This window comes from Amblyomma mixtum, chromosome 5 (genome assembly GCF_055824585.1).
Source record: "Amblyomma mixtum isolate Tamu chromosome 5, ASM5582458v1, whole genome shotgun sequence".
Taxonomy (NCBI): Eukaryota; Metazoa; Arthropoda; class Arachnida; order Ixodida; family Ixodidae; genus Amblyomma; species Amblyomma mixtum.
In genome coordinates, this window is record NC_143016.1 from 3,038,781 (window position 1) to 3,053,822 (window position 15,042).

General features: G+C 47.1%; 1 protein-coding gene across 1 annotated transcript in view; it reads right to left on the reverse strand.

Moving 5' to 3' along the window:
- Positions 1 to 4,216: 4,216 nt before the first annotated feature.
- LOC149341145 (parathyroid hormone/parathyroid hormone-related peptide receptor-like) overlaps positions 4,217 to 15,042 on the reverse strand; it is a 62,000-nt gene continuing 51,174 nt past the window's right edge. Inside the window, exons 8-14 of the mRNA XM_089543023.1 lie at positions 14,380 to 14,440; positions 14,232 to 14,301; positions 14,052 to 14,143; positions 11,907 to 12,048; positions 11,035 to 11,076; positions 8,137 to 8,461; positions 4,217 to 5,995 (exon numbers count right to left, since the gene is read on the reverse strand). Coding sequence (XP_089399149.1) covers positions 5,976 to 5,995; positions 8,137 to 8,461; positions 11,035 to 11,076; positions 11,907 to 12,048; positions 14,052 to 14,143; positions 14,232 to 14,301; positions 14,380 to 14,440 — 752 coding nt within the window. The 3' untranslated portion in view covers positions 4,217 to 5,975. The remainder of the gene's footprint in view (positions 5,996 to 8,136; positions 8,462 to 11,034; positions 11,077 to 11,906; positions 12,049 to 14,051; positions 14,144 to 14,231; positions 14,302 to 14,379; positions 14,441 to 15,042) is intronic.

Consider the following 15,042-nt stretch of genomic DNA (forward strand, 5'->3'; position numbering starts at 1 on the left):
ATGAGGGGAATTGGGGGGGAATAGAACCACTGGGCCTTGGATTGCGAGACAGACACCCTACCCCTGGGACACGCAGGCACTTTTTTCTTTCTTTATTGCCTCTCTGGGCCACGGAGGCACGTTGGTAAGGTTTGGTTAATGGGGTCTTTTATTGTATGTCGCGTCGTCCTTCACATAACGCGCTAGCTTACGACTGTATACCAGTAAGTATTTCTGTGAATATAGAGGCACTGACTATCATCCCCATCATCATTATCAATCTGACTATGCTCACTGCCGGCCAAAGACCTCTTCCGTGTATCTCGAATGAAACCTGTCCTAATTATGCGAGTAGCAAAGTGCATGTCGATGAGGGGGGGTGTACACGAATGAGTGTATACGTGTGTAACGTGACATTGGTGTGCCATGTGATCTAGTAAAGTCAACAGAGCACGTGAAGGGGTAATATGCTAAGGAGACAAAATAGAGTCATTGACGGGAACCATTAACGCTGTCGTATCAGACACTTAAAGGCGCAGCTAAAGTGTCCCCCAATTTTTTTTTACAACACAATCGGAGGTGCGCGCGCCCTAGCGTACTGCAGTAAACATCATCTCTTCGCGGCTTTAGAATCACACCTTAGGTTTGCTATAGGCAATCAATGGTTAAGCTCGCCAGCAACACCTTAGCTACAGATATAGGTAGCCACTTTTGCTGAGGCACAGTTATTGCTGAATTTGACCAAACATCTAGCTTATCTCTGTGTGCCCTGTTCGTAATGGCCTACGAACACGTGAAAAGTGATTTTCCTTTCCTCTCTCCTCTTTCTACATCTCCCTACGCTCCCCTTCCAATGCGTAGGGTAGCATATTGGGCTTTGCCTAGTTAACCTTCTTGCCTTTCCGTTCATCTCGTTCTCTATCTCTCTTTTGCTGCGTTTTACTTGCCCGGATATAATTTTACCTGTTATATTCCTGGTAATGTTTAGTTTAGACGTCGTCCCAAGACTATCCGCTCAGTGAAAGGACGCAACTATCTTGATTTTATTCGTTCACGAAGACACTGGGACGACAACCTAACCACGGCTAACTTGGAACTATACACGGCAGTAATTGAATTACTGTTACTGCATTACTGTAATTTAACCTCGTTCTTTTATTGCGAAAGCAATACTGCTTGCACTTTTCTGCCATCGATGGAGGCTCATCCTTCGCTCCGGCGGAGCTGCGGCGCGCTACCGCGTGACGTCACGCAAGAGGAGAGCTGGGGGCCCAACTCGTCTCATCGATGGAGGCTCATCCTTCGCTCCGGCGCAGCTGCCGAGTGAGGGCGCTCGCTAGACTGGGATAAAACGGGGCTGCGGCTGTGCTCCTCGCAGTGCTGTGCTATGTCGGAGGATGCGCACAAGGCGAGGCTGGAACGGTGTGCCGCGGCCAAGCGACGGCGCCGTGCCGAAGAAACAGACGAAGAAAGGGAACAACGGTTGGCGAAGCAACGTGCGTATGCTGCAGAATGGCGAGCACGCCTGCTTGCTGCGGGTGCCACTAAAAAGTTCAGAGTCAAGTTTAAACGAGGGTAATTTCATGGACGCTCTTAATGCCGAAGAAGAATCTATGAGTAGTGCGGAGCGATGTTGCTTTCGCAATCAGCCAGGCTTAACCAAGCTAAGCCTTCAGCCAATTTTTTGTAATTGGTAATGAAATGAAAAAGTTTTGGGCAGCAGTTTAGCCGAACAACTAATAAATTACTTCCCAAAACTACTTTTGTTAAAAATTCGGCATTGCTGTTTGTGTTGGAAAAGCTTTGCTGCCTTGAATGCCGCGTAAAGCTCTTCGAAAGCAGAAACGACGCGCGGCAGACACAGGCTAGTGTACCGGTTCGGTAGGACCAGGCATAACTGGGTCGGACCGTGCGCCCGTAAATGGCTTTCTGAGTACAAGACAATGGGTGTCCTGGCTTCCACGTCGCTGCCATCTGAAGGATAGAGGAAAGGACGTGCTGCCCACATCTCTCAAACAGCAAGAAGTAAGGTGGGCTCGAGACGCCGAAAGGCAGATGACACCTTTCGGAGTGGAAGACGAGTTATAGATGGGCTGCCACTGACATCGCGGTTTCCGGCTAAGCTCGTCGCCAGGCGCGGGGGCAGACGGGCAAATGCGCATGGAGCCGAAGCAGTAAATAGCTTTCTTCAATGCTTCAAAATGTACAAGCCGCTCTGGGCGACAGGGAGCTAGGAGCGCAGTGAAAGTGATGAGTGTCTGGGCGTGTTTCTGTTTTCTTTGTTCTGCTCGCATTGTTTTATCTTTCAAATGGCTCGATTTAGTGCAAAACAAAGACGGGGGAAGAATGTTCGCTGGGACAGAGCTTGGCAGGAAGGACAGCAAAGCGAGTTATGGAAAGAAAAATGATAGGTGTAACCTTAAGAGAGTGTAAGAGTGTTGGTCAGGGATAAAACGCGGGTTAACGACAACCTAATCGAAATCAAGAGGAAGAAATGGGCTTGGGCAGGACATGTAATATGAATGCAAGATAACCGCTGGTCCTTAAGGGTAACGGAGTGGGTTCCAAGAGAAGGCAAACGTAGCAGGGGACGGCAGAAAGTTAGGTGGGCGGATGAGATTAGGAAGTTTACGGGATTAAGGTGTTAAGGGTTAAGTGGAGAGATATGGGAGAGCCTGTGTCCTGCACTGGGCATCGTCAGGCTGATGATTAATGTCGAAAAAACTTTTCGACAGTGGGTTGCCCTAATCTGACATCGGGGCATTGTCAGCACTGCATATGCATTCACCATGGCCAAAGAAATCCTTTCTGGAAAGTGGAACAAAATTTTCGACGTGCACTTTGAACCTCAGTTATTCCTGAGTTCCAATAAACTGGCTAATCTGACATGCTTAGGCTCTGTACTTCATGTACTTGATGTACACGTACTTCATTGTATGAATTCATGTACTTCATTGTATGAATGAAAGGTATTAAGCAAATTAGAAGTATCCGGATTACTTTCCGAAAGTAATGGTGACGTAGTCCTATTACTTATATCACCAGTAATTGCTAATGTGATTTAATTACATTTGCACATTTTTTAAAATAGTTTGCAATGTAAATACATTTTTTTCCAAAGGCAATCTTTTCAAGTATGCCTGAAGCGTACGCGGATGATTTTATGGTAACTTGCATCTAGAGTGCGTCGCTTCCTGTATGATCTGCTGATGTTAATTTTAACAGAAAAGCATTAGAGTATGCACGTTCGGAAGGAACCCCCGGGGTATAAGAAAGAAATTCCACGTTCGGTAGCAGCACCGATGATATAAGAAATTCTGTTGGGCAGCAACCCGTGTGGTGTGAAAACGAAATTCGCATTGATCGATTCTCGTGATTATAAAGTGATTATAGTCACCTTATAAATATGAGATGAATACATGGTCTGTTCTGAAAGTAGTAGGACTCATTTTTTTAAACAAAATTTATTCAAGAGAATAGTACAAACGATTACAATTTTTCATGGTAGCACCCTTCCGCACCTACACGCTGCTGCCAATGAGTTTCACAGTTTTCGTACGCCTCCAGGAACGCCTGGACCGGAATGCTGTTTAGCTCCCTCGTCACGGCCTGTTGAACCACCTCTACCGATCCGTGATGTTTCCCCTCGAGTGTCGATTTTATTCTCGGGAATAGAAAAAAGCCTGGCGGAGCCAAGTCGAGGCTGCAGGGGGGGGGGGGGGGGGGGGGGGGGGCTGAGGCAGCGTTGCCGCCTTGTGCTGGGCAAAAAATCGGGGTCCTCATTCACATGATGAAGATCCTACCGGTTGGCCTTATCCTCCTCTGACAACACTCCCGGCATCAACTTCGCGCACGCTTTCCTCATGGATAAGTTTTCTGTCACGATCTCAAAAACTTCGGTTTCAGGAATGATCAAGTCATCAGCAATCATTATGATACTCATTCTAAGATCACTGTTAAGTGAATGTTTTACTCGCTACACATTTTCGTTGGTCTTGCTGGTCGAAGGGCGTCTGGAGCGGTCGTCTTCCTCCACTCTTTCCTTACCTTCTCGGAAAAGCTTGTGCCACTCAAAAAACTCCTGATCTACCCATGGAATGGTTACCGTAGGCCTCCTTAATCATGTTGGGAGTCTCTTTGCCCGTTTTACCAAGATTTACTCAAAATTTGATCGCGTATTACTCGTCCAGTAAACGCTCGACGATTCTGCGTGACGGGACGTTTCGACAGGGGTTCACAGTAGAAGCGACCTCCTCTCTTCAACGGCCGAGAGCCGACTGCCGATTTTCCCCAGCATTCGCAATATCCCCTTTCAACGACCCTGCACGCGCAGACCACCCCTCGTCCGCTCGTTCGCCCAGGAACAAACCAGTCCTACTACTTTCAGAACAGACCCTGTAGAAGTGAGTATGAAATGTAATATTTTCAAGTAAATTAATTGCTTTAGAAAGAAAATCTCGGTAATCCGCGACCCTAGGGGTCGCGAGTCAGGCGCACTACCACTAGGCCCCACAGAGGCACGTTCGATGGACTTGGTTAACGGGAGGCTTTGTGTGTCTTGTGGTGAATAACAAATTTACTTAAATGATGAAATAATGAAATTTGAACAGATATTATATAAACATAAAAATAAAAATAAGGGAAAATAAAAATTAAATAATTAACAGTTTCCGTGTCTGCGGAGCGATATTCAAAGCGACTCCAGGCCATTGAAGGGACTCATTGACGCTATTACGTCATGCTTTCTAGGCATACCTTAAGTGTCCCCCGAAGTTTTTTTTAATACCAACGCCATTTAAATATAATTTCTGTACATCGTTTACATCGCGCAACGAACACAGCCCCAGTGATGTTGTTCCGTCTTTATTCAAAATTTGGCACAGTTCAAGGCTTCGCTTCAAGCTCTGCATGCAGTACGATTTAAGTTTGTGAACGTTCAAACATGAAGACCGCAACACGGCGCCGTTCTTGCGTGACACGCAAGAATACATTACGTAACACTCTGGAAAAATGTGCACAGAGGAGTAGGGTGAACTAAATGTGACAAGGATAACGCAGTTGTACAATAGCTATACACTCTTAATGAATCGATCACCTTTCGACAACAAGTACACAACCATGGATAGTGGGCGCGGCGCTTACGCGTACAGCTGCATCGGAGCGTTCAAGGCGGCGACACAGTCGCCCACAGAACACTGCACTGGCAAAGCGCATATGGAGACATTCAAGAAGTTGCGAAGGTGGTGAATGAGCTCACTCACTTGCGTCTTTCGGCCACCAGTAATTTACAGCGCGTTGGGTGCAAGGCAAGACTGCCCACCGGACCAATTGCGTTGCAAATGCTAACTGTATATGGTGGCTTTGCCGTGAAGAATGCCGTGAAGAATGTTTGCACGGAGAGTGCAATCAAATTAAAGTTGCGACCTGCGGGAGAAGCTGAAAAAAAAGAGGAGGTTGCCAACCTTGCTTTCATATTTAGGGCTAATAGAGAATTAGAAAGCTGGCACCACAGACAAAATATTGGCAGAACAAAACTGTCAAATGAACAGCGGTTTGGACACACAACTTGTACAAGCCGTTTTAGGCCACACAGGGTGCGCGAAAGTGGAATTGAAATAAACTGCTTACGATTCACTTAGTTTTAACTTATATGGGCATTTCCAGAACTTGAGCCAACCAGCGCCCTCTTTTGCGATGGCCTACTGTCATTCTGCTACGTATGCGAGCTCTTTGGCAACAGTGATCGGCAGCTGGTTCTACATGGCAGAACCAGGTGCCGCTTAATCCCTTGAGGGACGAAACGAGCTTAGAGGTTCACTGCGGAAAGAGAGGCCTAATCCGAACTGTCCCAGAGCTCCGGTAGTGTGTCGACGAAGTTTTCAGGCGAGATGAAGCAGGCTGCCAGGCCTTGCAGCTGATTTTGAGCTGTCGCAAGCGTAACATTTCACGAGCGCCGGAGGCCGCTTGAGGTCCTCGCTGATGAGTCGTGCAGCACGTTACGTTATCTGGTGTAAGGCTGGAAAGACAGAAGGGAGGAAGTCGACGCACAGTTTTAAAGCAGCAAGGCGGTAAGAACTCTCATAGATGAAAGAGCCAGCCAAAGATAAAATGATTTCAGAAAGCAACAAACAAAGCACACAGTAGGAACACATCAGACATCCATAAGCGCCTATACGTCATAATTATGTGTCTTTTAAAGTGCGCTGCTCTGCGTTTAAAAGAAATTGGATATGTACAATTTTTTAGTACAAAACACAAACTTTTGATAGAAGCATAAATGCACTTCGGTGAAGCAAAGTTTAAAGGAATGATTTGCTTGTAATCGCTCACATAGGGGATATGATCAAGTATCCACGTTGCGCAAAGTAACAGAAGAAATGAAACGAAACAGGAAAAATTCTTCACTTTAATGCTACAAGTTGCACTTCCAACACCCGAAATACACCGAATCTGATGGCTCGATGTTACGTTAAGGTATGTAATTATTGTTTTTTTGTGCTTATTTTAAGAAGGACATAATGACCGACTTTTCAGTGAGCTACCTCTTGACATCACCCGCGCCGCGATTCTTTAATGCGATGTCATTTACGTTGTCTTGCAAAAACACCCCGGTTTCTCCCTAGGAAAATGCCCTGATTGTTCGAAATTGTTGTGACGTCAAGAGCAACGTCAAATTTGAAAATCTGAGAACTAGAAGGTTCGAGTACTTTCCAATGAGTTAACATGTGGGATATCACTAACCTGGAGCACAAATCTATTTTAATCCACTCATTAATCATTTTGATCCCTCACCAATCCCCAATAATCCACCTCAATTCATCCATTAATTCCAACTTATCCACGTTAATTTATTTTCTGTGGTGGGCCTGCTTCCAAAATTTTCGGGGTCTTTTGTAATTTTCGGACGCGGGTAAACTTCCAAATGCTGTCGTATCTTCTTCTTATCAGTGTGGATAAGAAAGTCCTAAGTTTTTTGTGTGTGTGTGTCTCACGTTACTTAGCGTTCTTAAAATAAGTGTTTGAAACCTACACAATGCAGTTTTTTCGTAACCAGTGCCCATCTCCTTTTCGACACCGGCTATGAAGTAAAAGCGGCCCTTTCTTGAGATGATCATAATAGCATTCCAACGCGAAGCAAAACGCCCGCAATAATCCTGCAAGTCTTTTTAGGCTGAGTACCACCGACATAAAGAAGGACCATACAGAAGGAAGCAAGCGAGCTAGGCTAGAAATTGCTTAATAGGTGGCGCGCAACTTCAACTGCTATAGTGCCATCGAACTCAAGGCGCGAAAAATAGATTTAGAAAGTCAGGCGTTCACTTGTCACTAGGGAGCCTACATGTTGCGCGCCTCCGTCTTTGACGGACATGTAGGCTCTCTACTTGTCACGTGCACACAGTGACACCTAGCGGTAGTGATGCGCCTGGCCTGCAATGACGGCGAGTAAATACGCGAAAAACCTTCCGAATCAACACAGCCAGTTTCGATTAGCCGGGCACTGTTGCCTCCGCGTATTTCGATGCTGCTCTTTTTCCAGCAGTGCAAGAGGGCTATAGGAAGAGGCTCAATGAGGCTCACTCTATACACGCTGCCCTCTCTTTTCTGCGCACTAGTCAAGAGTCTACTTCATGGCGACTAAACTGCTGGCCGCTGTGCTTGCGCTTGAGACTGGGACATTGCAGCAAGCACGTCTTCAACAGACGTTCTTGATTCTCACCTCGCCCTCCATTTCCTTTTCCCTTTTACGTTCTCTTCTCCCTTTCCACCAGTGCAGGGTAGCCAACCGGAACATCCCTCTGATTAACCTGCCCGCCTTCCCTGTTTTTCTCTCTCTCTCCCTCAGCTGCTGAGCCAATTTTGACCGACCACGAAGGTGCAGAGTACAGCACCGAAATGCACTATCCTTTTTCTGCACAACGAGCTATGGAGAATTAGAGCGAATCGATGCCACATATGCACACATGGTCGGTCTAATCTAATCGAACAGTTGCGCCTATCTCTATGGCTCGTCATAATTTAATCCGAAAGCAGTGCTGTTTGAACGAACACTGAACGGCGTTGTTCTCAGTGTCCTGTAACTAGAGTCGCCACCGATTTGTGGCCTTTGGGTTGGACAGTGGGTTTCCGTGCGGCGCCAGCTAGCACGCTCACACTGACCGACGTCGAAGTCGTGCTTCGGGTGGGGCGGCCTGTCGTCGACGCGCGTCATGAGGGTGATGGAGCGGGCCAGCAACGAGAGGCGGCCACGCGGCACTCTGCTCTCGGAGCTGGCCACCTGCGGCTGCTCGAGGGGTCGAACCTCCTGGCGTCGGCGGCAGAGCCGCGGGCAGCAGTGCCAGCCGCCCTCGACAGCCGCCCCGTGGGCCCGACGAGGGGGCGCAGTGGACCACTCCCGGCGGCCGTTGCCGTCGGAACCTTCTTCGCGCAGGCAGGGAACCAGGCCGCGGAACATGGCCACGATGGCGCGCGCTTCCACGCCAACCTGCGCGGAGAGTTCACAATCTTACACACATCCCTCAACATTGCCTCTAGAGGATGGCATCGACTCTTTCCCGACCCGCGTTTTCCCGTCTGGTGGCGCGCTGACCACAAAAGCCTCAGCACTACTGGGCCCCTTCGGCATGCCGGAAGCTTATTCAACGGGTACGTGACTCTTGCATGTTTTAATGAGACGCGTGCACGCCACAACTTGACCAAAAATAAAGAAGAGCCTTATTTCCACCACCGGAGCCTCAAGAAAAAGAAGAGATGGGACATCGCAAACGACCACAAGCGACCGCAAGCGAAACACCAACGTGTAGTCTCCAACAGATGAGGAAAGCCGCCGAGCAATTACACCGCGCACGCAAAACCGAGGCTCGAAAACACGCGCGCAGTTAGGCGCCGTCGTGTGCTATAACAAACTTCTACTGCCGGGACCGATGTCTTTTTTGCGATGCACTTGATCCAATACAGGTTCAGAATGCCTCACAGCATGTGCGATAGAGTGCGTTTCATGTCGTAAGATTCCAATGATGAAACTGTGAGATCGGAGGTCTACCCTCGGAGCTTGCTTTGCGACGAGGAAAGCCGTACACGATAATTGCTGACATCGACGTTTTGCGGTCAGCGGCTAAACGGGCACTTCGGAATACACCGGACCCTACGAGACAAGTAACCCCCACGGACTACGGCTGAGTTTGCCTACCAGCCTGTGGGGTATAGTTTCGAGAGCTAAGACACGACCCGTCAGGGACATGAATTCAGGCACCAGTCCTCACCCGGTTGCAATTGCAAGACGAATAGCGACTGTGACTCTGTTTGCGAAACAACGTATATCGCTGAAGCGAAGACACTTCCATATGGTACAGTAAACTGCAATTACAATCCACAAGCCACATGGGGCCACATACAATAAGGTAGTGTACGACCACAATAAGATGTGCCCACTCAAGCTGGCCCACGTTTCTCTCTCCAGAGCTACAAGGGTACAGAGACTCTACCTCACCAATGCAAACCGTGGGTTCACCTTTGCACACGCCAGAGCAGGTTCTTATCATAAAGGTTCTCACAGGAGAGATGGAACGACAGAACGCGTGCAAACAAAAAACAGTTCTCCGTGAGACATATAACGGGGTCGAAGACGCCGCAGGAAAGTAGTCTTATCGACAACCGCTTTAAGATTGTACTCATTGTGTTTCGAACATCATGCGGAGCGCTCTCGCACTTCACATACAACCGACGTAGTGGTTTCTGAAACATTTTTTTTTTTCAAGTACGAAATATTTGTAGCTGTTATTCCTCGAAAATTCGGGTGAACATCGTCAGCGAACTACGGTGAACTTGAAGCCGAACGTGTGAGGGACTCTGGAGCCGGACATGAAGCCGAACTTATCCGCAATGTTCTGAAACGTTCCGTATGGATGATACCAAGCAGTCAAAAATATTCAGTACCGAACAAGTTTCGAAGCAACGCCGACGCAAACAGAGCAGCGTCGTTTCCAGATCCTTCAGACAACACGGCAATCGTCCCAGGCTCGCGAGCTTCCTGTTTTAACTAGCAGCCTCTAGCGCTCTGCGTTTGATATCGCCGTCACCACCTTTCACCCGTTTTTTCTGCACCGCGAATCTTAGTGAAGGCTACTAAAGAGGGGACGAGAGCTACCATGCTTCAAACAGTGATATGGACTTTAAGAGTGCAGGGAAATAAGCTAAACGGGCTGACCAGTTCAAAAAGAATAAGCGCTAGGCGGAGGAATTTAGAGCACTTTTTGACTACAGAAAACAGCGCTCTGAAGGGGACAAAGAAGGAAGGACAAGCGCTTCGTCACCTGCCAAAGCGTTTTTTTTTAGTAAAAAAAGATGTACCAACTAGCTCAACTTTCTGTTTTACTGTGCTTGAAGCACGTGCAGTGATCTGCGGCACCAACGTCGGCACATGCTTACGCCACACGTGGCCGGCGCTGGCCCCACGGGTCGCTAACGATCCTTAGCTGCCGAGGAAGACGAGCGCGCTGTCCAGCTAAGAAAAGGGGCTGGTGATGCAGGCTCCTAAAACACTAGTGTGGTAGCGTCGTCTATGAGGCTTCCTGGAATGCACTTTCCTACAATGCATTTTATGCCCACATCTACTCTTCGCATGCAAGTCAAAAACATGTAAGCCGTTCTTTGATAAAAGTGTCGTAATAGGAAAAAGCAGAGAAAGAGTAACGCGCGAAATCATTGAAGCTGGAAAGATAAATAGGTCAGGATGCTCGTGTGTCAGCACACCTTCCATTCTCCTCTCAGATAAAGAGCTTGTTTTTCTGAGGAATTGACACTGTTCGCACATGTGATTACCGTTTTCTGGCGTATAAATGTGATGCTTCAGGGGATTAAAATTTGTTGGAAGTTAGCGCTCGTGGTGTTCGTCTCTCGTCTCTTGTGTCCTCGTCTTTTGCTGCGCTACAGTGTATTGGAACAATGTACCAACCAGCCCAAAAAGCCACGCTACTACTCTCGACGTCGAGTTGTACTTTTAATTTTTAAAAAAGAAGTTAACGACACTAGAAGTAAAAATAGCAAAATGTTGCTCACCTCAGCATTTAGAAAGCAGTAAAGCGTCGCCACTAGGAAGCCCTGCAAGGAGAAATGACGTTGGGTCACCTATTTAGATGAAATGTAAGGAGAAATTTCTGGCGTCTTACTGTCACACCACCAAAGCTGCGCCAAGCAGGAAGTCTTAGAAGAAGAGCACAACAGAGGGCCCGCGTCGAATTCATTGTCGCCGAGTGGCTGCTCTTTAACGATTGATTCCCCACCAGATGGGGGCTCTTTAACTGGCACCTTAACCTCTTCAGGCTAACAGTTTGGGTAGCAATGACGATAACGGGATAAGTATTGGCAACGTCTCCGTAAATTCTACAGATCACTGCTAAGACTCCTGCCCTAGGAATTGCGCAGCGGAATTTACATAGTGAAAAACCGATTTATCGCCACAATGAGCAGTTTCTGCGAGAAATTATCGAGCCTGCCAATATTGAGTGTAGCTAAGTTGAGTGTTCAGTTTGTAAACGCTCTTTCCATATCACTAACAGAAGAAAAAGAACTCAACCTGCTCGAGGCATCTTGACATTCATGCTGTGCATGAATTGAATAACACCATCTTCTCCTTCTTCTTCCGTTTTGTGTTCGCGCTGCTGATACATATGCGCAGGAATTGTGTCGCAAGTTCAAGGTTAGCCTTCGTGCAGAAGATATAAGTAGCCCATGTGTATCTGAAATAAACGTCACTGAAAATAAGCGCGCTATGTGCGTGCTCCTCCTTTCGTTATCTTAGCTTTCTGATAAGAAGTTGCGGTTCTGGAAAACCTACAACTCGCTCGGCGATAGTTTCTACGCTGCCTCCTTTGAAATGTGACCGTCGCTGCGCGATATCAAACCTCCGTTTCCGGGCTCTCATCGCGTACCTGGAATGAGGAGAACAGCTGGTCGATGTAGAGCCACACGAGCTCGAGCATGTCCCCGGCGGCGGCCAGCGACATGCCCAGCAGGAAGGCGTAGTGGGCGCCGAACAGCGGGACCAGCACCAGCGTGGACTTGAACCACTTCCTGGCGACGCAGCCAGGGCGAGGAAGAGGCGATGGACGGCAACGATCAGCCCGCGGCGTCTGTCTGCCCTCCTTCCCTATGCTTTCGCACGTTATAGAAGAGGTTATGAGTGTTTGCGCGGCGGGATATCCAGCCACACAAACATTCATGCCCGCTTCTCTAACTTACACCGTCTATATATGTATACTTGATTAGTAGCTGAACGTTGGCCTTTCGTGTTGCCCTAAACAGTTTTGACTACAACATGACGAAAGCCACAGAAACAATCAAACTGGCAGAAAACCACTTGGCGGTACGCGAAATGATATTCACGGGCTCATCACGTTCACAGAGCATGGCATGCGATAATGACAGTTTCAAAAAATAAAGTGTCAATATCAGCTGGGTACTGTTTCTGATAAAACTTAGTATTCAATGGATGCATTATCTAGCAGTCGTTTCTTATTCGAGAGATCGCAGAAGAGGAGTCATCGCCGTTTTTGTTCACGATAAACGTATTTTTCGCTCAAGAATGTGCTGCGCCAACGTTGGTCTCCAAAGCAGACTGCTCTGCCATCCACATTCCTTGGTAGGAATACATTATACGCTGGCTTATCCGTGCCCTGTTCGCAGGGGCAGGCTCATGGCAAACTTTGTGAGGGGGCGATTGGCGACGGAAAAAAAAAAGAATCCCATCTGCACCAGGTATTCTTTTTTAATTTATTGCCCTCCCCCCCCCCCCCCCCCCAAAAAAAAAAAGAAGGTCAGCGTAGTTCTTCAAGACTCTTGCCTTCGGAGGGGTAATGCCTACAATATCCCTCCCCTCCCCCCAACTATTTTCCTACATTTTTAAATTCACTCCTGCCTGATCGAGTGGTCTGCACTGGCTTTTAAATCAAGGAAAGAAAAAAGTTCTGGATTAAATTATTGCCAAGTGAACTGCTTCCATTCAGTGTTCTGCCCACCGCTGGATCATGTGCGCAAAATTGAAGAAGCCTTTCTGATGGTTATAATGGGCGCTTGAAAAACATAAGCTGTTTCAACACCCGTTGAAATCATCGAGGAAATCAGAGAAAGCAAGCCTTCGTCGAACTGGAAAGTAGCCAAAATAAGGTGACTCTGAGCGCGCTTTAAGCGGCTGCAAGGAAGCCTCGGGGTGCTTGTTCGTGACCTCTCCCCTCTTCGCCCCTAGCACGCAAGCCCAACTTATTCTCTTAGTGGAGTATTTTCGCACAAGTTGCTCCCATTAAACTTTGGCTGACATTTAAGACTACACAACGAAGAGAACCTTGAAAAAACTTAAGAAACTTAGAAGTTTTCGACGGAACAACAACCGCAGCCGCCTAGAGTATCTTTTTTTTGTCAGCTACTGCACTCTCAAAACCATCGCGTCAGTTGATGAGAATACCCCACGGTAAGCAGTACTGCAATCAAGTGAGTAATTTCTTATTATTATTAGTTTGATCATAGTCATACGCAGTGGAAGAAAAGTTAGACAGCTTTGTGAGAATATTTAAAGTTGAAGAATAATTTCGCCTGAGCTGCGTAAGTCGCTCTCAGTGCGACGACTGGGGCTAGTTGGTATTTCATTTTTCAGCTGTAGTATAAAGGCCCTGAGTATAAAAAGAACAAAACGAGACAAGACTGGAACTCCTTTTATTATTTTTATACTCAGCGCCTTTCTACTACAAATAAGAGAAGTCGCTCTACTAGCTAATTAACCTGAACCAACGGCGAGAAGAATGGCAGGGCGGAACAGAGCAACTCGAAGCGGCATCGCCCAGCTGTCTGTCTACCTTTCTGGTTGTCTTAGTTCTTTGTGCAATTTCCCGGACAGCCGGTGTTTTCAGGTTCGACTCTCGCGCCAGGACCAATTTTTCTATAGCGGCGATAATTCTCAGAAAGCAGCGGAGTTTCTGGTATAGCAGTATGAATGCACTCAGGTGGCCGCTAATGTGCAGTTAATCTCACCACTGAACTATCAATGCACTCCAATATGACGCGCCGGTCTTTTGCACACTTACCTGTAACGGTACTTGCGTGCTTGTTGGGTCTGTGTAGTGAAAAGCTTCACGAAAAGAACTCGCGTTATGTTCACGAAGAGTATAAAGCTGATCTGAAAATATACGAAAAAAGAAGAAACTCCTGTTGCGCATATTCGTGATGTACACTTCGAAAACTTCCATCTGTTGAATTTCACGTACAACAATTGAGACGGTGATTGGTCCTCGAATTATCCAAAAGTACGACTTCGTGTCATTAGTTGTCCAGCATCTAGAGAAGAAGAGACGAATATTTATAAGTGACACGAAGCACTAACGTCAATTCGGGCGCTCCTTAAAACACACTCACAATATGTCTTCAAGCGTCGCCCTTACAATGACCCAGGGAACCAAGAAGAGAATTGGTAGGCCTGTAACGAAACAGCACGAAACATCTCCTTCGAGCTTCAACAAAACTTGGGTAGGGCCTAGTTGGTACATGATGTTGTGAAGGTAAAGGATGCGCAATCAAAGGACGAACCACGAAGAAAGACACAGGGACAAACACAAGCGCACTAACAACACTAAGTTGTTAGTGCGCTTGTGTTTGTCCCTGTGTCTTTCTTCGTGGTTCGTCCTTTGATTGCGCATCCTTTACCTTCACAACATCTCCTTCGAGGTATCACAGTTTGGAATGGATACGACAAAATCAGGAATAAGCTGAAAGAATGAACTTCATTACGAAATTAACGAATTTCTTGCAAGAGCTTCACTCTAGAACAGTGTTGGAGCTTTTTGCTCGCCTGCCAGCACGAGGAAGATAAGTTGCACCTCCACCATTTCCTGTCTTTGTTTTTTATCACGCGCGCGCCAGGTTAGTTTAGCAGGCTAGTGTGATCCACTAGAAAGTGGTTAAAAACGACTAAATGACATAAATAATACAAATAGCGGCTCCGAAAACCAACAAAACAAATATTAAAAATACAGCGTTAAGAATATACGAACCATAAGACGTGGCATTGTCGTACGGGGT